Here is a 23,197-nt window from a genome sequence, read left to right as displayed (position 1 = left end):
ACAATGGGGATACGTGATCATACTTTATCCAAAAATAAGTTTAGCTGCTGTATTCTGTATCAACTGGAGTCGATCTAAACTATCCTGTTTAATACCCAAATAAACAGAGTTACAAGAGTCCAACTGAGCAAGCACAGTGAACTGTACCAAATACTGTAGTGAGTAATGTTCTTGATAGAATAGTGACCTAACTTTTCTCAGCATACGCAGACTGAAAAAACATTTCTTTGCCAAAGAATTTATCTGGTCACTAAAAGTAAGAGAAGAATCCAGAATAATACCCAAGACTCTAGAGGTAAAGTCAAGTTGTAATTTTGTGGTTAACCATTATGTGTTGTTAATAAGATTATATTGTGTGTGTATATATGAAAAATGAATGGAAAAAATGGTGTTACAATTAGTACTATTATGGGGGCGGGGTCTGGCTCGCAACTTAGCCTGTGTTTTGGATTTTGGTCCCTTAATGTGACTGAGTTTGACACCCCTGCTCTATACCACAAACAGAAAGTGGTAATGGTGAGCTTGATGGAAACAGAGTCTAGTGTGATCATTTGCCTTGCAAGAATTTTTGTTCTGTTTTGATGTGTATTACTCCTGGTGGAATTTTACACAACTGTGCAATGCAGAATTCCTCTTTTCCCGCACAGAATCTCAAGACAATGTTGGCTTCATTGGGCCTCAGTATCGGCAGTGATTCCCAAACATTGCCTGTCACTAACCTGGAAGTCTCTTGGCAGGAGAAAGTGTGTGGTAGGTTGGGAGAAGGGGGAAAGGTGATTGAGGGGAATATGGAAGGAGGGGGGTACTAGGGGAGGATGATGCACTAATGGGGAAGGAGGGATGGAATTTTACTGGAAGGCTACACTGGAAGGGATTATATTAAGGGAATTATGGTGGGAGAGAGGTAATTAACCTCTGGGATCCACTGCCAGAGAATGTGGCGAAAGCAGTTATCTTAACAGGATTTTATAAAAGTTTATAAAAGTCCATAAACATCTATTAAGATGGCTTGGGGAAATCCACTGCTTATTCGTAACAGAGTTCCAGGATAGAGGAATTAAAGGGGGAAGAGTGCCAAGAAAGATTTTAAATGTTAGGCAGGCACATTTAAAGTAAACCCTAGAGATTACTGGGAGCCAGTGAAGTTTTAACAAAAGTCACAGCAGATGAATCCAGAGTCCCGCCCTTATATGTATAGGTTCTCCTTTTGCTCCCTCAGGATGGGTTCTGTGAGCTGACTTGATTGGACTGGTTGTCGGCTAGCGGAGCTGTGATGAGGGAGTTCTTGACATACTTGCTCTTCATGTTCATCCTGCTGCTTTGTTATGAGGAATACTAGCTCAGCTTTTGTGTTCTCTGTCTCCACCTGCAAGTGTATGGTCATAACCCACTTGTCTCTGGATTCATCTGCTGTGACTAAAGGAAAGAAAATGATCAGGTAAGACATAATTTTTCATATGCTCATACTATGACAGTAATGAACATCACTCCTAAACCAGAGTATGTAGCATCTGATCTCGGTCTCTCAAATATGTTACTAACATTCACTTACATTAGGCTAAAGAGAGCTGTTTTCTGGAGTTCATAAGAAGTAATAAGTATAGGCAACGTATGAAGTTTTGTTTGGTAATTGCTTTAAATCAAGCCTTTTGTCAGTGGCATAGTAAGGGGGAATGGACTGCTCCGTGTGCTGTCTTTATGGGGGCGCCAGTGCTTCCCCCCCAGCATACCTCTTGATTTTTTCACTGGCGCAAGCAGCAGCTTCCACTTGCTGCTCATGCCAGCCTCAGCTTCCTTCTGACATTACTGGCAAACGTATCGTGGGATATGCAGAGGTGGAGGCACTCAAGCGACAGGAAAGAGCATGGGGGCACATGGCATGGCGATGCACCCCAGGTACCAACTTCCCTAGCTACTCTACTCCAAGACCCGGCATGGATGACCAATGAAGTTAAGCATGTGATAGGAGACAAGAAGAGATCATTTCGTAAGTGGCAAAAGGACAAAACCGAAGAAAATTGGAAAGAGCACAGGAAGCAACAAAAAGAATGTCACCGAGTGGTCAGAAAAGCAAAGAAAGAATATGAAGAGAGACTAGCCAAGGAAGCACAAAATTTTAAACCTTTCTTCCGATATGTGAAAGGAAAGCATCTGGCAAGGGAGGAGGTGGGACCTTTGGATGAGGGAAACAGGAAATGAGTGATGAAGGAGGAAAAAGAGGTGGCTGACAGACTAAACATGTTCTTCTCGTCGATCTTTACAAGAGAAGACACATCCAACATGCCGGAACTGGAAAAAATCTTCAAAGGGGATCATGAGGGAAAATTATCCACCCGAGAATACTAAAAGAGCTCAGAGATGAAACAGCGGAGTTACTGCGGAAGATTTGTAACCTATCATTGAGAACAGGTGTAATCCCAGAGGACTGGAGGATAGCAAATGTTATACCTATCTTCAAAAAAGGCTCGAGAGGCGACCCAGGGAACTACAGACCTGTGAGCCTGACCTCAGTCCCGGGGAAGATGGCCGAATCATTGATCAAGGAAAGTATCAATGAGCATTTAGAAAGAAATAATCTGATGAGAACAAGCCAGCATGGTTTCTGTAAAGGAAGATCATGCCAAACGAACCTACTTCATTTCTTTGAGGGGATAAGCGAACAATTGGACAAGGGTGACCCCTTAGACATCGTATATCTGGATTTCCAAAAAGCCTTCGACAAGGTACCTCATGAGCGCTTACTAAGAAAATTGTGGAGCCACGGGGTGGTAGGGGACGTGCACAGATGGATCAGGAATTGGCTGGCGGACAGGAAACATGGTAGGAGTAAAGGGATACTACTCTGGCTGGAAAGGGGTCACAAGTGGTGTCCCACAGGGGACTGCTGCTGTTCAATATATTCATAAATGACCTGGAAACAGGGACGAAGTGCTAAGTTATAAAATTTGCGGACGACACAGGGTCAGAACTGTTGAGGAATGCAAAGATCTACAAAGAGACCTGAAAAAACTGAGCAAGTGGGCAGAAAGATGGCAGATGAGCTTCAATGTAGAGAAATGTAAATTCTTGCATATAGGGAAAGGGAACCCGATGTACAGCTATACGATGGGAGGGAGGGTACTTGGGGAAGGCAACCTAGAAAAAGACTTGGGGGTATTGGTGGACAAAATGAAGCTGGCGGCGCAATGTGCAGCGGCCTCAAAGAAAGCGAACAGAATGTTGGGCATTATTAAAAAGGGTATCACTACCAGAACGAAGGAAGTTATCCTACCACTGTATTGATCGATGGTGCGCCCGCATCTGGAGCAATGTTCCCTCTAATTTTTCATAGGCTGTGTGCGCAAAAAATTTCATCTGTGCGCATTTTAAAGAAAAACTAAACTTGTGTGCGCTATAAAAATGATTGCCAGAGGGCCTGGAGTTCAATTATGGGCATTTATGGGCAGGTCTTTGAGTTTAGTCTGAATTAACGAAAACACAATGTAATTTTAGTTACACTTTATGTTAGTTACACTTTATGTAACAAAGTCTCATTTCAATAAATATAAATTATGTTTCATTGAAATGTTTCATTGAGTGCTACCTATAAATAAGGTATCATTGTACTATATACTTAAAATTTAGAAATAACACCAATTTAGTTTTCAAAGTTTTTCCCTGCGATCTTTCATATTTATCCAGTCCGAATAAATTCTGTCAAGATCTGTTGAGCCTCCATCTTGAAGGTGACTTAACACGCATCAGCATTTCCAAATGCTCTAAATGTAAATGATTCCTTTGTTTAGTCTTCAAATTGTTCATTAGACTAAAACCACGCTCACAATCTGAACTAGATACTAAGAATGTGGCACCAATGTCCATCAATTTTACTAAATCTGCAAACTGATCATTCTGAAATGCAAATTTCGTCATATCTGGAAAGCTGTTTATCTGATTGCTTTTGATTTTTTCTGCAACAAGGAATTTAAAGTCATTGTATTGCTGAATAATAACACTTTCCTCCAGAAGAAATTGTTTATACTTTAAACAAAGAGATCTGATATGTTCAATTCCGAAGTCAGTCGCATTGTGATATTGCTGTACAGTCAAAAGCAGACCATTCCTCAACTTCATTTTCAGGAAATCTTTCACCCAGATGCAAACATAGGATGTTGATGAAGGTTAATATGGAATTAGTATCCACTGAAACTTTTTCTCCAGACCTCATCCTGTTGTCAAGAAGACTGTTGACTTTATCACTCCACTTAACCTTGTCGCCTAATTATTGCATTTGAAGTTTGTTCAATTTACCCTGTGCAAGATGATAAGCTTCCAATGGTGTCAAACCATGTTTTTGAAATGCCATGGTTAAGGAAGCCAGTTCTGATAAGACATTATTCAAAACTTCAAGTGTAATATGAAATTGTTCACTGTTCAGCTTCTTATAGCAGTACTTTGCAATAGGATCATTATCTTTGTCTTCTTCAAAATATTTTAACAGGGGATCATAATTTCGAATAATTGCTTGAAGTGCAAAGTATCTAGATAACCAGTGCACTTCATTCAGAGGTCTGAAAGCAATTGATTCACATTCAGATGCATCTGCTATTTCTTGAAATTTGCATCGTTTAGTAAAAGACCAACAGAACACCGTGTACACAGTTCTCATTACAGTTTCTACTTCTTTCATCAATTTTACTTCTTTCCATGAATCAGAAAGTCCCAAATCGTCCCGATGTGCAACACAATGTTGCTGCACTAAATGTGGAATGTCTTTTCTCAGCTGTGCTGCAACACCATCTATTTTGCCCAACATAACAGAAGCACCATCAGAGGTGAACATAACCATTTTATTCAGGTCAAGTTCATGTTTCCTACAGGATTCCCTAATTACTGTTACTATTGATGTAGCATCACATGTTGCCAACTGTAGCATCCCATCCTACAGAATTCCCTAATTGCTGTTACTATTGATGTAGCATCACATGCTGCCAACTGTAGCATCCCACAAAATGATGTCCTATATTCATTTGAATTGACTGGCCGATACTTAAAGTAGAGTATTAAGTTCTTGTTGACAGAAATGTCTATGCTTTCATCAACAGTTAACGTATGATACGTTGCTAATTTAATGTCTGCCATACGATCATCTTGCACGATGCCATTGATAATTCCAAGAAATTCAAATGCATAGTTTTTGCTTCTCCAGCTATCAGGTATACTAACATACTTCACCATGTGCTCATTGATATCTTGAACAGAGAGCATTGAGATATTCATCTTAATGGCCAGCACAATACTGTTGACAAGAACCTTAATTTCATCATTAGCTTCTGTTCATTACTAATTTGCCTGTTTTCTTTTTTGGTTGGGCTTTCAAGCAACATGTTAACCAGTCCCCCTCTTAAATTCAGATTTTTAATTCTGAGTTTCCTAATACTGTCGGTATGAGATTTACTTGATAGATGGCATTTCAGAAAGTCCAGTTTCCAAACATCATCCCATATTTTTCCAGTAGAGAATTTTCCAGTTGCTTTGGCATCTTGACAATAACAACACACAACTCCATCGTCTTCATCATAGGTAAATATTTCACACAGTCGAACACGCATTGTATTTTGAGATTCCGGTGTCTCCGTTTCAACAATTTCTTCAAGCCATTCAGACCTAAAAGCTGTTACAGCTCTCTTGCGTTTTACACTTTTCACTATTCGCGGTTTAGACATTTTAAGAGTTATATCTGGTTGCAATTTAATAAACGAATACAGTTATACAACCGCAGTACCACGTTGCACACTACGATTCCATGAAATAAACAATATGGCAGAACTTCAGGAAGTCAAAGAATCGGAAATGTTTCATATCCCATGGGCCATAGGCTATGGCCCTATGGGGCACTTGACATGTCAAGTTCAACTGCAAAATATAACGGAATCATGTGAATGACTTAAAATTTATATTATAGCGCTTCAATAAATGTGATAAATGGGAAATTGGAACAGCTGGTCTTCTGCAACATTTCATTTTAGCAGCGAAAATCATTTTAGGCAAAAAAAATTTTTTGTGTGCGCTATTTTAATTTGTGTGCACGGGTTCGGCAAGTTGTGTGCGCGCGCACAAGCGCACAGCTTAGAGGGAACAGTGATCTGGAGTACTGCGTCCAATACTGGTCACCGTACCTTAAGAAGGATATGGCGATATTCGAGAGGGTCCAGAGAAGAGCGACTAGGATGATAAAGGGCATGGAAAACCTATCGTAAGCTGAAAGGCTGGAGAAGCTGGGGCTCTTTACCCTGGAAAAGCGGAGACTTAGAGGGGACATGATAGAGACTTATAAAATCATGAAAGGCATAGAGAAGGTGAAGAGGGACAGATTCTTCAGACTAGCCGGTACAACAAAAACAAGAGGGCATTCTGAAAAGTTGAAAGGAGACAGTTTCAAAACGAATGCTAGGAAGTTCTTCTTCACTCAGAGGGTGGTGGACACCTGGAATGCGCTCCCAGAAGAGGTGATAGGACAGAGTACAATATTGGGTTTCAAAATGTGATTGGATGACTTCCTGAAGGAGAAGGGGATTGAAGGGTAAAGATAGAGGGTAACTATACAGGACACTAAATGAATAGGGAATGCACGATTTAGGTAAAGGATCACTTACAGGTCATGGACCTGGGGGGCCACTGCTGGGCACAATGGACCCCTGGTCTGACCTGGCAGAGGCAATGCTTATGTTCTTATGTTTTCTCTGGACTCTAAATATTTAATGTGCAGAATAATTATTTGGCACTGACACCTCTATTATCAATGGCATTCTCATGGGGTTTTTTTCTCTCTTTACCACTTTTTGCATCAAGCTTCTTAGGCATGTCTCTGTGAAAATGGTGCTTATGTTCTCCTCCCTAGCCCTCACCCTATATCTTTTCATTAAGTGATATGTCATTTTCTTTCTGCAGGTAAAATTCTGGTCTCAGCACATTTCCTTCATCCTTGTTGGAATCATCATAGTTACCTCAATCAGAGGCTTGTTGATCACACTCACCAAGGTACACCTCTGTTTGGGATCACCTTAAATGTTGTATGTAAGAAAAGGGGATGCAGCAGGGTGCTTATAACTGTCTGTAAGGAGCTGTCACTAAAGACACTGTTGATGCTTGTGTATAGGGGACAAGGTTGAGTAACATGCTTAGAGAGCTCTAAAAATACTGAACTGAACTGAATATGGGAAGAACAGGTCCTCTATTATGTTTCAGTGAAAAGAAAACATGTAGAGACTCTTGCTGTTCACTATGGGAAGGAAGCCAGGAACCGTGAGCACCAAGGCAACATGAAATTATCATTCTGTCCCTTCTTTTGTTTCTTATTGAATATTAATTTTCTCTCAATATAGTTAATATTATCATAGTCATTGATTGTAATCTATGCCTCCTATTGTGATTATTTTTTTTCTCTTCCCGTGATTCTAACTTTGGATTGTAAAATGCTTAGATATGGCATGATGCTTAAATAATGATGTAATATGAAATGTAAGTGGAGAGGAAGTGAAACAAGTCGGAGGCTTTTGCATGGGGTAAAATATCTAGAGCTAGGAATCCTAAAAACTGAAAATCTGTACTGGACATAGTGGAAAAATACTGAGTCAAAATCCACTCTTTTGCAGACGACCTACAACTCTACCTCCCCCTAGGCCGGCACTGAGACACACAAATCTATAACCTCCAGTCTTGTTTAACTGAAATAAAGACCTGGATGACCGGGAAAAAGTTACAGTTAATTGAATCCAAGACAGAACTTCTCTGGATCCACAATGATCTTTGCGTATACCCCCATTCATCCTTTTCCTGGGGCACAAACACCCTTACACCCACGGATAATGTCTGCAGCCTAGGAGTAACTCTTGACTCAACAATGACGGATCATGTGCCTTAGGCACATGGGACAACCCAAGTCTTAGGCTTCCTTCCCAGTGCATCCTGGGATGCAGTGGGAGTGGCCTAAGACTCCAATTGGCCAGATACCTAAGGCCCCTTCCATAGAGTTTCCCTGCCGTGGCCGCTCAGCTGATCATGGCAGGGAGATTTCCTTGCTGCGATCAGCTGATGGCAAGGGATCAGGCGTAATTCTCTAACCGGCGCCTGTGACATGGGTGCCAGTTAGAGAATCAGAGTGGTTAGGCATTAGGGCAGACGCAATTCTGTATAGGACGCCAGTCTGCGATTTTCAACCACTTCTTAGGCGGCTGCTGAAATCAGCATCCTATACAGAATTTTCCCCTATATCCCAAGAATACTTCAGAATAGTAGAGTGTATCATGTTTGAAATTTATTAGTGACCAGGTTGGACCATATATAAATCCCATACATTGCAATGGTCATTTGCAGTGTAAGTACCATGTATAACCTATGAATTTAAAGTTTAAATGTATTTTCAGCAGCTGCAAAACTTGTAAGTGCTGCTTTAAAAGTGGATTATTGTAAATTGCTTTGTTGGCAGTGTTAAATGACAGTATGTTAAGACTCAAAAAATCTAACCAAATAGCCAGAGCTGGGCAAGCCAGTAGAGATATCAATTGCCACAAAAGGTGGAGAAAAAGCCTCAAAAATCATATATGACAGCAGACCAAAAGGACTTTTTAAGCTGTCACACTTCTTGTCATTGGCGCCATGATGAAGGAAATTTAGTTGTTCGTAGATCCCTGAGGCAGCCGGGAACGGTTAAACAAGGCTCTTGTGGTGAATGAAGAATGTTTGAAGAAGTTTTTCTGTGATCAATCTGAATGTTGGTGGGCAGCGTCAACACTCTTCATGCTCAGCTAAGTGAAATTTTCCTTTTTTCCATCTGTGCACAGTGGTGGATGGTTGCCCAGTTTGAGATAGATTATTCAATCTGGTGGAGTTTTTTTTTTTACCAATGACAAGAAGTGTGGCAGCTTAAAGTCCTTTTGGTCTGCTGTCCTTATATATGATTTTTAAGGCTTTTTCTCCACCTTTTTTAAAAAAAAATTATAAATGTATTCATTTGTTACAGACCATAACAATTTCATGAAACAAAAAGCAATTCAAGGCAAATGCTTCAAACTAAAACCAAAATCTTTTATCAAGTCCACATTATATAAGGGCTGCTTATCCTGATGGAGTCACCAAAAGGTAAAGAAAATTAATAGGAAAACAGTTAATCATTAAACTTCAAGTCGGGCAATAAACAAAAAGCTTCTATTTTCACTCAACTTCAACCTCTGCATTAGTTACAGGCAAATTATCTACTTTAATTTTATCTTGAAGAAAATTTTCCAAATGAGCTGGATTAACAAAAATGTATCTTAACATTTTGATATGTCACGGGAATTTGAGGAAAAAAGAGGCCCCCACACCCAAGACTCGAGTCTTGAGTTGTAGGAACTGTTTCCTCCTTTGTTGCATTTGCTTAGAGACATCTGGAAAGATGCTTATTTGCTGACCACAAAACAAGGCATTCTTATTTATAAAATATAATTTAAGGATGTCTGCTTTTCTATCTCAGTTTTAAAGGTGACCAATAACGTTGCTCTTTTGGCTATAAAATCTTTTGATGATTCCAGCAATTGAGAAATATTTAAACTATCAGGAGACACTAACTGATCCTTTCCCCCCCCCCTCTTCTGAAATCATTTTTGATCCACTGGGTATATAATAAAAGTTATCTGGGAAAAAAAGATTCTATCTTAGAATAGGAAAGTACATCCTTCAAATACATTTTTAATAATTCCAGAGGAGAAAGATAATGAGATATAGGAAAATTCAGAAGTCTGAGGTTCCTGGATCTCATAGCGTTTTCCATTTTTTCCATCTGTAAATGTAATAAGGTATTATCCTTCACATTAGATACTATACAAGATTGCATTACAGAAACAGATGCTTCCACTTTATCTAATTTCTTTTCAATTAATGCCAATTGAGCATCATGCTCAGTCACTTTACTTGTTATTTCAGAGGAAAATTGACACAATTTTACTACTGTGCCTTGTAATGAATTCTCAATTCTGTTCACAACTGTACAGATGTCTTAGTGTAACAGTTTTATCGCCCAACTCGGGCTTAATAAAAAGACCAGTAGGCAAAGAAACAGGAGATACAGATAACAATTGTTTCCCCATTAAAGAACTTTTTGAGTCCAGTTCAAAAAGGTGTGGAGAAGATGAGTCCAAACCTAACATGGAAATGGAGCCAACTTTCTCAAGTAAAGATTGAACAGGTTGAGGTGGCGGTGTGGGTTCCCCGGATGAGAGAGAGACAGATTGGGTTTGCAAATCAAGTTTCAAGTTTATTAGGATTTTATATACCGCCTATCAAGTCAACGACAGTCCAGGAATTGGTCATAGGTGGCGATCCATTGGTCCAGAATTAATATTATTATTAGGATTTTATAAACCGCCTATCAAGGTTATCTAAGCGGTTTTTACAATCAGGTACTCAAGCATTTTCCCTCTCTGTCCCGGTGGGCTCACAATCTATCTAATGTACCTGGGGCTATGGAGGATTAAGTGACTTGCCCAGGGTCACAAGGAGCAGCGCGGGGTTTGAACCCACAACCCCAGGGTGCTGAGGCTGTAGATCCAACCACTGCGCCACACACTCCTTAGAGGAAATAATCTTTGCCTTCTGTTTGCCCATAACTTCTCCCAACTTCTCCCTGTACCTGGCTCCGAAGGGGCTCAAAAGGGGTGTGTTCTGCCCCTTTGGCCATTCCCCTTCTAACACGCGGCCTTGGGCCGCATTCCGCGGCACACTGGTGTTTAAATCCTGGGAGCAAGGACCTCTCCTCCCAATCGGCAGATGGTGGTGGTGGCTGCAGGGGTGCCTGACTGAAGAACAATGTCACCAGCAGCTTCAGTCGGCCCTCTTTCTTCCGCAGCACACTGGTGTTTAAATCCTGGGAGCGAGGACCTCTCCTCCCAATCGGCAGATGCCGGGTGGTGGCTGCAGGGGTGCCTGACTGAAGAACAATGTCACCAGCAGCTTCAGTTGGCCCTCTTTCTTCCGCAGCACACTGGTGTTTAAATCCTGGGAGCGAAGACCTCTCCTCCCAATTGGCAGATGCCGGGTGGTAGCTGCAGGAGTGCCTGACTGAAGAACGATGTGACCAGCAGCTTCAGTCAGCCCTCTTTTTCTCCACCCTTTGTGGCAATTGATATCTCTACTGGCTTGCCCACCTCTGACTGGTAGTATTTGGTTAGATTTTTTTGATTTTGTTTGCTATTTTTTTTTTTTGGATTGTCATTGTAAGTATGTTAAGACTTAAATATAAACTATAATTTTTAATTAGCTAGGTATACTTTTAAAGTTATACCTGTTGTTTACCTTTTGGCACTTCAACAGATAGTTTATATGTTCAGTGGCTGAATTTTGTCCCATTCTTAGCCCTCTCCATATTGCATCTTTTTTCTAGACATACAGTATATGAGTAACTTTAGTCATTTTGCAAGCAAAACAGCTGAATCTATATGTATAAACACTGGAGAGTTTCTTCTTATAAAAAAAGTATGTATTTGGCACTGCTATCAAAAATACTTTTCCAATATATTTACGTCTAGGTCAGGCAGCATACAAATCTCATACATTCGAGGGATTGGGTTTAAGTGCTCCATATCTCTTGGAAGGGGTACTGTTTATATTTGTCATGTATAGCTTGAGATAATATGGCATTAGAGTCTAAGCCAGACATGGGCAACTCCGGTCCTCGAGGGCCAGAATCCAATCGGGTTTTCAGGATTTCCCCAATGAATATGCATGAGATCTATTTGCATGCACTGCTTTCAATGCATATTCATTGGGGAAATCCTGAAAACCCGATTGGATTCCGGCCCTCGAGGACCAGAGTTGCCTAACCCTGGTCTAAGCCCTCTGTGCCCAGGGAATGGAAGGCTTAAGGCAGCCAATATATAAACCTGTGCCAAGAGAGTGGTAACTCCTGTATACCTGGAGGGAATGCAATCTCTGCATGGCTAGGGTAAGGGGAAAAGGATGTGCTATATTTTAAGACCTACATGCTTAGTGAATTGAGGAGTTCAGTCTGTGCATAGCTAGCTCATCTCACTTGAACTTTTATTGTTGTAGTTCTTCTATGCAATCTCCAGCAGCAAGTCATCCAATGTGATTGTCCTGTTTTTGGCTCAGATTATGGTGAGTATTTGATCCAGGGAATAAAACAGGGAAAACAAAACCACAAACTCAAATACAAAAATAAGGAGTGGAATTGTCCCAATAAGACTAGTGAATTCAAGCTATTGTGAAAATATCCTTGTATTCATCCAATGCAGAAGACTCCATACTGTAACATTGACTTGAGTTCCTATATATTATTCAAAACATCATTTGGCATGACTCTCAAGACTCCTGAAGCAGGCCTGTTTGGCTGAAACATCTACATGTTGAGTCATTGAGTTATTGGATGAATAAAGTCATTTGAACTATTGGATGAAAAAAAGGATATTTTTGCAATAGCTTGTCTTTAAAAAAAAAAAAAAAAAATCTTATTTGAGCAACAAGAATGCACATCTCTGTGAAGATAACAAGAATGCATAACAAACATAGTAAGCAGCAGCATAAAAACACAAGTATGTGAGCCACTAAAAACCATAGCAAACAGCAGAAGGCAGAGCATAGAGAAAGCACAAAACAGGATACAACGGTACCCAAAAAGGGGCACCACCAGCACCCTACCTCTGTATTTCAAAGAACAGGAAGGCAGAAAACCACGCTCACTCAGCCGAGGAGAAGAGAGCATTCCCATTGCATTTTCAAAAAAGAAAAAGAACCCCACCCCCTCCCAGCCCCTCCTCCTACCAATTATAACCCATCTCCAAATTCCCCCCCAGTCACACCAGACATACATTTACCAAACCTTTCCCCCCCCTTACAGTTAGCCAAGTCGCCAGCAGCAGTTTATTGAATTAATCCCAGCCCAAGCACTGAGTCCACAAGTACATGTAATATTTCCGCTCCGGAGTGGATTTCTTACACTTTTTTTTTTTTTAAAAATCTTTATTCATTTTCAAACTTACAATAAGAGTGTCAATATGTTAAAACAGATTAACAATAAGTATATCACTTAATAATCATCAATAGTACAAATGATATATTCTTATCTCCCACCCTTCCCACTTCTCCAAGGCTAGCTCAAAGCGTGCAGTTTGCTTCATGGCCAATATCTAAAGTTTTAATGGAGGGTCTGCCTCCTCAATCCAGTGTTTCAGGATCACTCGCTGTACCAGCAGGACTATGGTGAGAAATCTATGAGCAGAGAGAGGCACCACAGAAGTCTCCAATAACTGCTGAACCCCAGAAGCAAAGTCACATAGTCGCAAGAAACAGATCTTCCAAAAGGGGGAGCACCCCATTCCATATGGTCAATTTAGGGCATTCCAGGAAAGTGTGAATATAAGTGCCAACATGGATTTTACATCGAAGACAGGAGGGGTCAGGCCAAAGACCCAAATGAAAGCCCTGAGCTCGGGTTAAATAGGCCCTATGAAGGAGTTTGTAATGAGTTTCCCGCAGATCAGTGCCCTTAAAGAAAGCTGCCCCCAGGCAGAACAACTCCTGAAACTACTCACTACTAAGTGGATGGTTCAATTCCCCTTCCCATTGCACGACTAATTTGGTAATGCTAGAGGTATCCATGGCATCCTTCAACGCCCCGTACCACCAAGACAAAGTATTCAGTACGAGTGGCAACATGAAAATACAGGCGTCCAGCTTGGTACTAGTAGTTCAATCTCCCCACTGTGCACAGAGATGAGCATAGTAATGCCTGGCCTGCAAATAGGCCCAAAAATGGGTCGCAGGCAAATCCCACCATGCCCGCAGCTGTTCAAAGGATGGGAACACCCCTCCCTCAACTTCCAGAAAGTGGCCCAGACTACCACCCCTCCAAGTCTTCCAGTGATGAAAGGGAGACATCCGTAGACCCGGCAAAAAGTTTGGATTGCCCACAAACCCCAACAAAGGAGAGGCCCAGGGAGATTTCCCCCGGGAGTTGCGCCACCACTTCCAGGTAGCCCGAAAGGGAGAAAAGAAGGCTATGTAGGAACGGCACTCCGGGTGCTTGCTCAATCAAGTATGTAAAAGATTAATAAAAGTGTACAGGGCACACCAAGCATTAATCAAATCAAGGGGATAGAATTTTTGTTCTCCGCTAAAGAATTCATAAATGCCCCAAAACAAAGCCGCTACATTATATCTGCGAATGTCAGGCACATTAAGGCCCTGCCCCCAGTTCCTTAGAAAGAATAAGTTTGGAATACGCTATTCGTGCATTCTTATTACGCCAAAGAAAACTCCGCACCAGGAACTGAAATTCCAGTTCATTTCTTCTTTTTATACAAATGGGCAGGACCTGTACAGGGTACAAAATTTTGGGCAATAACATCATTTTAAATAGGGCCACTTCCAAAAGTGATAAAGGGAACTCCATCCATTTCCTACTTAAATTTTTCACTTGTTTAAGAGCCTGAGAAATATTCTGCCGATACATTTCAGCCTCAGAGGTATGCAGGAATATGCCCAAATATTTGAGGGAGTTATCCAAATGCTTAATAGGCAGCTCAGCATGCCAGGGCTTCCATCCAATGCCCCTCAGAGGCAGCACCCGAAGACCCGAAAAAGATCCAAAAGCCTGCACTCAGCACAAAAACTTAGGTAGATTTGTGGAGGCCTGATTAACATCCGCAAACAAACTCAGACGCAGCTCCCAGGACACCACCTATATGCCCTCCAGTTCTGAGTCCTGTCGAATGCGCGCCGCCAAAGGATCCACTGCCAGTACGAACAGTAGCAGGGACAAAGGACAACCCTGCCTCGTGCCTCTCTGCAACAAAAAAGGCTCAGTGAGTTTACCATTGACAATAAGATGGGCATGCGGGTCATGATAAAGCGCTCTGATCCAGTTCACAAAGCGTCCTGTAATGCCAAACCGGGTCAAAGTCCAGAAGAGATGAGGCCAAAGGACACTGTCAAAGATCTTTTCAATGTCTAGGCTAGCCAAGACAGCCCTCGTATCAGTGCCCTTAGTCAACCGCAAAGCAAGAAGGGTCTTACTGATATTGCTAGAGACGTAACACCCTAGAACAAACCCCACCTGATCTTCGTGCACTAAATGGGGCAGATAGATGTTAAGCTGTTTAGCCAAAACAGCCGCCAAGAGTTTTACATCTTGATTCAAAAGAGATATCGGGCGATATGAGCCTGGCTGTTCCAGATCCTTGCCCAGCTTAGGAAGAAGGATAATATCAGCAAGATTAGATCTGCCCAAGTTACCAACACGTCCCCAAACATAAGGCCAAAGTTCCATGTCATTTAGAATTTTATAAAATTCAGAACTCAGGCCGTCCGGCTCCGGGGCTTTAGCGAGGGTTAAGTTTTGGATCGCCAACCAGATCTCACCTACCGTAAGCAGCTGATTAAGAGAAGCGAGCTGCTCAGCGGTTACAGTGGGCAGATCAAGTCCCTGGAAAACCGAGTCTTGACCCTGTTCATCCACCTGCCCTGGACCATACAGTGTAATATAAAAACGCACAAATTGCTCTGCAATGGCCGGCAGTTGTGTATGGCGCACTCCGGTGGAGTCTCTAAGGCTCCCTATGAGCTGCTGTTTATGTGGCGGTCGAACCAAACTGGCCAAGTAGTAAGGAGCCTATCCACTTCCTTTCGAATCTGGAACAACTGGTTCTTAGATGCTTTGTCCATGCAGGAAATATGTACTTGGCGCAGGCTTTGCAACTCTCGGGATAGATTCAACAACTTATCTTCTCGGGCCTTCCTCTGTCGGGCCACATAGGCAATAATGTGGCCACGTATTACCGCCTTGGCTGCCTCCCAGTATATAGTCGGAGTCACATCTGCCATGGAAATAGTCTGTAAATAATCCTGAAACTTGTTTCTAAGATAGGTATGAAACTCTTGATCTCCATACAAGTGAGGAGGTAACTTCCATATTTTATCCTGTTCCCTGTTCAAGAGATGGAACATGACAGAGACGGGGGCATGGTCAGACACCGTGGACACCTCTATAGCAGCTTCCCCCACAGGAGATAAAAGAGATTGAGATGGTAAAATATAATCCCACCGCACGTACATATTATGGGGATGAGAATAGAAGGTATAATCATACTCCTCTGGATGAAGAACCCTCCAAATATCCACCAACCCCAATTGATCCATAAGGAAATTCACCTCCTTGGACAAATGGGTGGCATCCCCCTCTCGAAGTGGCTTACGATCCAAGCTAGGATTAGCAGTATAATTGAAATCTCCACCTAGCAAAATTTGATGTGTGAGGTCCACCAACAAGGCTACCAAGCCTGTGAAGAAATCATGATGGTAGACATTGGGGGCTTACACATTGTACAAAACCAAGGGCGTGGCCCATAACTCCCCCACTATTACTACATATCTGCCTTCTTTGTCTGTAATGACCTTATGTACATGAAAAGGTAATTTTTTATGAAGGAGGATTACAACCCCTCTCTGCCAGTAAAGGAAGAATGCATTACATAAACACGTTTTTCAAAAGCACTTTGTTATTGAAATAGAAGTCAATCAACAATTCAACTATAACAATTGTCTAATTAGAGGGTTATTCTCAGAGACATGGGGGGAAAAGGGGAACTTGTTCCCCAAAAAACCTCACCACCCACTCATTGCTTTACCCTCAAAATTTACTGAAATACTATTGTGCAAAGCATCAAAATATCTAAACTGAAACTTAACTGTTAAGCAATGTTCGACCCTGCCCCCCTCTGAAGTTACTTTCTGATTTTGAGGGGTGGGATTGAGACCAGCAGAGACTATAACGATCTAGCAAGAGGGAAGGCCACTGAGGCGTTTGGCTTTGTTATTGCCAGCCGGCTTAGTGGAACCAGGACAGGACCAAAGGCAGGGCTGCTCACAAGCTGGATGTGCTGCTTATTCCTCACTTCCCCTCCTCCCGGCAACTGGCAAACAGTACGGAGGACTGTCATGGCCACCCCAGGAGAAATCAGCTGCCTGCCTTGCACGTTGGGCCTGCCCCTGACCCGTGACTCTGTTAGAAGAAGCAAAGGGTAAAAGGTGATTGGAGAGATCTTGGATGTAAGTGGAGGGAGAGAGAGTGAAAGAAAGATGAGGGGAGAGGATATGCTGAATGGAGGGGGAAACAGTAGATGCTGGTTAGAAGAGTGAAAATAAAGGGGGAAAGGAAGAGAAACAGAAGATACTGGAAGGGGGAGGAGAGAGGGAAGAGTTAGCAAAAAAAACCCTGGAGAAATAGAAGTAGATAGAGATGCAGAAAAATAAACAGAGGAAAACTGAAAGGAAAAGGTTAAAGTCAGAGATGGATGTAGGAGAGGAAGTGAAGACAGGAATGAGAGAAGAGGCAGATAGACTGCAGACCCTGGAAAGAAGATTAAGAAAAAAACAGAAGAAAGCAGACACTGGGATAAACATGAATAAAATGGCCAGACAATAAAGATTAAAAAAAATAATTTTATTTTTAATTTCATGTAAAGAAAATGCAGTTTTACTATAAATTTGCACTCCTTTCTTTTTACATTCCAAGTGTAGAGTTCTGTTTCTCTTTCTCTAGTGTTGAACTGCAGATGGCTTCTTGAGGTTTAAATTTGATTTTTGTCTACATTTATTTAAGTTTGTGTTTGCTTATGGTTGAGTTTTCCTATGTAGGGGTTTTGTTGTAAATATATTAGCTTTAAGATATATGCATCACAGATATGTTTAGTGACTTACAAGATAGCTGATGGGAAGAGAGGGTGAACAGTGTTTATAGATTGGCTCACCATGATAACCCAAATTTCCAATGCAATAGGTGAGACATTCTAGATCAGGGGTGCCCAACACGTCGATCGCGATCGACCAGTAGCTCAGGAAGGCAACGCGAGTCGATCGCGTGATAGACTCGTGTTGCCGTCCTGATCTACCGGGCCGATCAGCCTTCCTCTCCTCTCTAGGGCCTTTTAGCTGGGCGGTCCGCCCAGCTGTCATCTGCTGCTTCCGCCACTGCTGAACATTAAAAAAAAACAAAAAAAACCGGCTTGGAGATTTCAGCCCGTAGCGAACGCTTGCTTCAGGGCTCTCAACATGTGTGTGCCGGCTTCCCTTCTCTTCCCTCCGAAACCGGAAGTTATGTCGGGGGGGGGGGGGGAGAGAGAAGGGAAGCTGGCACGCACATGTTGAGAGCCCTGAAGCAAGTGTTCGCTACGGGCTAAAGTGGGAGACAGGTTAGTGAAGCATTTGTCCTTTGCTGCCGGGTCCTGCCTACTTTCTGTTTCCGCGAAGGCAGGACCCGGCAGCATTTCCCCCAATAGGTGGATCGCGATCTTGGGCCGATCAGCCTTCCTCTCCCCGACGGCAGAATTGACGTCGGGGAGAGGAATGCTGGTCGGCCGAAGCAGGGAGAGCTTGGGGCGTCCTCGGCTTTCGGGCCTGTTATTGGTGGCGGTTTGGGTCCTGGTTCCTGATGGCAGTGGCAGTGGCTTGAGGAAGGGCAGGAAGAAAGAAAGAAAAAGGCCAGGCAGGGAGACAGAAGGAAAGAAGAGAAACAGAAAAAAAAGAAAGGGAGGCAGAGAGAAAGAAAGGGCAGGGAGAGAGGAAGGAAAAGTTGGGGGAGAGAACGAGGTCTGGAGGAGAGGAAGCATACAGGCTAAAAGAAGGGAAGAAAGATTGGATGCACAGTCAGAAGAAGAAAGTGCAACCAGAGACTCATGAAATCACCAGACAAGGTAGGAAAAATGATTTTATTTTAAATTTAGTGATCAAAATGTGTCTGAATTTATATCTGCTGTCTATATTTTACACTAAGGTCCCCTTTTACTAAACCACAATAGAGTTTTTTAGCGCAGGGAGCCTATGAGCGTCGAGAGCAGCGCTGGGCATTCAGCGCAGCTCCCTGCGCTCTAAAAACTGCTATCGTGGTTTAGTAAAAAGGGAGGGGGGTATATTTGTCTATTTTTGTATGGTTGTTACTGAGGTAATAGTGCATAGAGTCATCTGCTTTGACCTCTTTGAAAAACTCTGGAATAGGAATGATAATTAACATTTTCTATGCGTACAGTGTGCGTTGTGTTTTTTTTTTTATTTTATTGTTGGTAGATCATTTTGACTTGGTCATTTTAAAAGTAGCTCGCAAGCCCAAAAAGTGTGGGCACCCCTGTTCTAGATCATAGGATTATTTCCCTTTACTCGCATGGGTTGCAGAATAAAATTATAACTTTTTCACTCCACCTCTAGGGTACATCACAGGCTAGCTTAGCTCCTCCCATCAGTCTTTCTCTTCTGCATGTGGTTGCAGTATGTTAGTTCTGCTTTCTCCAGTTTATTTATTTAAATATATATATATATACTGTATATTACCTATACAGTTTCCATAGCAACAAGGATACATAACTCTTAAAAATGGTCGATAAAACATCAGAAATCTTCAGATCCAGTTTGAATATAAAATTTCAACTCAAAAAAGCCTTCACAAACAGTTGAGTTTTTAACATTTTCTTAAAATTCATTCTAGCAGCACACAAATGCAGAATTCCTGGCAGGGTATTCCACAGCTTTACACCCGCTACAGATAACATAGTCACACCAATCGTAATGTGGGAGATTAACATATTACCTTCCAAACATAATTTCATACTGTTTTCTGATCTCAGACTTTTTTCAGGCTGATAGATTTCAAAGAACTCTTGAAAAACAGCAGGAGAGACTTGGTACAAAGTTTGATGAATTATGGAAAGAATTTTGAATTGGACTCTTTGTTGTATTGGTAACCAGTGCAACTGCTTCAATACTGGTGTTATACGAGTCATTTTAGAACAGTGGTCCAGCGTTTATAAGTAAGAGGAGCTGACAGGCTCCAACAATGATTTCTAAAACTTAATTTTGAGGGGTGAGTGTTTTCTAGTGATACTTTGTGTTCCCCCACCTGAAAAATCCTATTTTGGTAATTCTTTAATTTCAGTAAGTGCTGTTTTTAGCGTGTTTTTGACGTGAATTGAGATCCGGTAGCCATCTTGGATTTTCAGCTATCTTTTTTTCAACTTTTCCCTTCTTCTTTAAAATTCGGATTTTTGCTAGGAAAACTGCTGGAATGGGGTCCTGAGGGTCTCCTAGTTTGAATTCAAACCAGATTTGAGTAAATTTGCTTCTTTTTGAGGGGGGGTGGTAACTGCTAGTTCAGCCTCCCCTTTACAGAAGCAGATAATTTCACACTCAGCTGGCCCGTTGGGACGGCCGTTTTTTATTTTGAGGCTTGATTCTGTGGCTGCAGTGGCAGCCAGCTGCAAGATGGACCCTCCACAGCCTTAAATGTGCAAGTTTCAGTCATCTAAGGGTGACTCTATGCCTCAGGGTCCAGGTACCTTTTCAGGTGCGTGAGATTTATGTGCTCCAAGTTTCCAGCTGAGGATCCGGCTCAGCCCGACATTTCTTCCTCAAGGAGTTCAGCGTCTGCACCAGCTCCACCTGTTCCTTCTTCACAGTCAGTTCAGGGGGTGCCTGCGGAAAATCCGGTCCTCCTGTTGTGGCAGCCCTAAGTGATTCCTAGGACACTCAGGTTTCTCGATGCACGTCACTGCCTAGTGCCAGTTTTTTGACTCTGCTAATTTAGGAGTTAAAGCTGCTGTGGCGATGTCCTTTGTGCCGCGCCTGCCTAGCTTGCTACATATGCTAGAGACTGAGATGGTAGAGCCTCCTCCTCAGCTTCTGATGGCTGGGATGGATTCATGACTGGCTTCAGAGTCAGCATATTCTATGTCAGCCCACCAAATGCTTTGGGTTCGGCAGTAGGCTGTTGATTATGTTCTCCATGGCAACTCTAGCCCAGCTGCCTCTCAAGAGCAGTTGCTGTTGGGCAATTGACTGGATACCCTCATGACTTCGGTGATGGATCAACGTCTGCAGGCACTGCCAAATGGCATGGTGCCCCCCTTTTTGGGGCTCCCGAAGTATTTTTTGTGCCTACAGACCACATTATCCTTTGTCATTGCGGAAATCCTTTCAGGGTTCCAGGGGTCGGTTTGCGAACTACAGGTGCTCTCAGCCTGCCTCTGCCCGACCTGCTCAAAAGAAAAAAAAAAAATGACGCCAGGGAGCTGAGGACCCCTCTGCAGATAGGGGGTCGGATCTTGGAGTGTCTGCAGGCCTGGATGCACATCACAGCAGACCAGTGGGTCTTCAAATTTCTTCGGTCAGGCTACAAGCTGGCATATGCCCCCAACCCCTGTTAGATTGATTTGTGGCTTCTCCTGCCAGGAGACTGGATGCAGCACGCATAGTCCAGGCACTGTTCAGCGTTTCCTGGATATTCGAGCGATAGAGCCGGTGCCAAGCACCCTTTCGGGCACAGGCAGATACTCTGTATACTTGATCATACTGAAGAATGCATCAGTAGTTTGGAGACCTCTTTTGAATCTAAAATACCTGTAGGTGGCTCTCATGCTCATTCGGTTCCAGATGGCAGATTAACAGATTCCCATTTTTTTCCAGCTCACTGCTACTTTCTGAGGTATTAGTGTGCTCAGGAACTGACAAAAAAGTAAGACATGACAACTCAGACCCCCCCAGCAAATTATAAAAGAAAAAAAGACCTCTCCCTCCATGCCTACGATCCCCCACCAGTTGTCTATGGCTCCCTCCCCATTATGCTGGAATCCCCGTGCTGGGGCCCCCTCCCATTACACTTAAAAAAAAAATCAGCAGTAGGGATGTCCACTCCCTCCTGCCACAGGGCCAGGACATGTCCCCTGACCCCACCCACCCCACCCTGTAGCTTGGGGTTTGTTTTTTTTAAGTTCGGCAGACCCTGATTGGCTCAGGTGCCTAAAGCCCCTGGCTTTCGGCACCTGAGCCAATCAGGGCCTTAGGCCTCTCCTAGTGCATTCCAGGATGTACCGGGAAGGGGGAAGGCCCATCATTTTGAAGAGACAGTCCTGCTAGAGATAGTGTTCATCCCTCCTGTCAAAATTTTGCAACTATAAGGTATGGGGGTGACGGCTTACTAGACCACCAGGTGCTTTTTTCAGAGGGAGACTTTGCAGGGGGGGTGCAGGCCTTGAGAACTTGCATGGGGAAGGGGGCAGGCTCAGCTCAGCAGGGGTGTCAGGCTCAGGCTGAAGCAGTCAGTACTTTTTAGCTTCTTATTCCTTAAATAGATAGTGAATATTTCTATAGTTATTTTACATATAAGTGCTTCTGCTTAGCATTCTATCAGTTCTTTTTGGGCAGCACAAGTGAACTATTTTGGCATGGTAGAAAATCTGTTGTTTTCTGTTCTTCAGAACTACTGTGATTATCTTGTCACTGGTAAGCAAGAGTAAGGCTTGTGGAAAAGCACAGTTACTTACCGTAACAGGTGTTATCCAGGGACAGCAGGCAGATATTCTTTACGCATGGGTGACGTCACCGACGGAGCCCACGGTACGGACCTTTTTACTAGAAAGTTCTAGTTGGCCGCACCGCGCGTGCGCGAGTGCCTTCCCGCCCGACGGAGGAGTGCGTGGTCCCCAGTTAGTATAAGCCAGCTAAGAAGCCAACCCGGGGAGGAGGGTGGGACGTAAGAATATCTGCCTGCTGTCCCTGGATAACACCTGTTACGGTAAGTAACTGTGCTTTATCCCAGGACAAGCAGGCAGCATATTCTTTACGCATGGGTGACCTCCAAGCTAACAAAGAGGGAGGAGGGATGGTTGGCCATTAGGAAAATAAATTCTGAAGTACAGATTGGCCGAAGTGCCCATCTCGTCTGGAGAAAGCATCCAGACAGTAGTGAGTAGTGAATGTGTGAACTGAGGACCAGGTGGCCGCCTTGCAGATTTCCTCAATGGGTGTGGAACGGAGGAAAGCAACAGAAGCGGCCATAGCTCTTACCCTGTGGGCCGTGACAGCACCGTCTAGTGACAGACCGGCCCGAGCGTAACAGAACGCGATGCAAGCTGCAAGCCAGTTGGATAGCGTCCGTTTAGAGACCGGTCGACCCAAACGATTCGGGTCGAAGGTCAGGAAGAGCTGAGGGGACAAGCGGTGAGCCCTTGTACGATCGAGATAGTAAGCCAGGGCACGCTTGCAGTCAAGACTGTGCAATGCCTGTTCTCCGGGATGTGAATGAGGTTTCGGGAAGAACACAGGCAAAACAATGGACTGGTTGAGGTGAAAAGCTGAGACCACCTTTGGAAGGAACTTTGGATGGGTGCGCAGAACCACCTTG

The 23,197-nt window shown here is 43.0% G+C and overlaps 1 protein-coding gene across 3 annotated transcripts in view; it reads left to right on the top strand.

The window, feature by feature from the left end:
* The window catches only part of GPR89B (G protein-coupled receptor 89B), a 136,152-nt gene that overhangs the window by 100,954 nt on the left and 12,001 nt on the right, over positions 1 to 23,197 (top strand). For 2 of the 3 annotated variants that reach the window (XM_033942004.1, XM_033942003.1), the window contains 2 exons: positions 6,931 to 7,020; positions 12,067 to 12,132. In XM_033942004.1, the coding sequence (XP_033797895.1) occupies positions 6,931 to 7,020; positions 12,067 to 12,132 (156 nt within the window). Of the gene's footprint in view, positions 1 to 647; positions 751 to 6,930; positions 7,021 to 12,066; positions 12,133 to 23,197 lie in introns of all 3 variants that reach the window. The other variant, XM_033942002.1, reaches the window with a different exon arrangement.

The sequence above is a fragment of the Geotrypetes seraphini genome, chromosome 4 (assembly GCF_902459505.1).
Source record: "Geotrypetes seraphini chromosome 4, aGeoSer1.1, whole genome shotgun sequence".
NCBI lineage: Eukaryota > Metazoa > Chordata > Amphibia > Gymnophiona > Dermophiidae > Geotrypetes > Geotrypetes seraphini.
The sequence above is the reverse complement of the archived record's forward strand: the minus strand, read 5'-3'. Positions and strand labels throughout refer to the sequence as shown.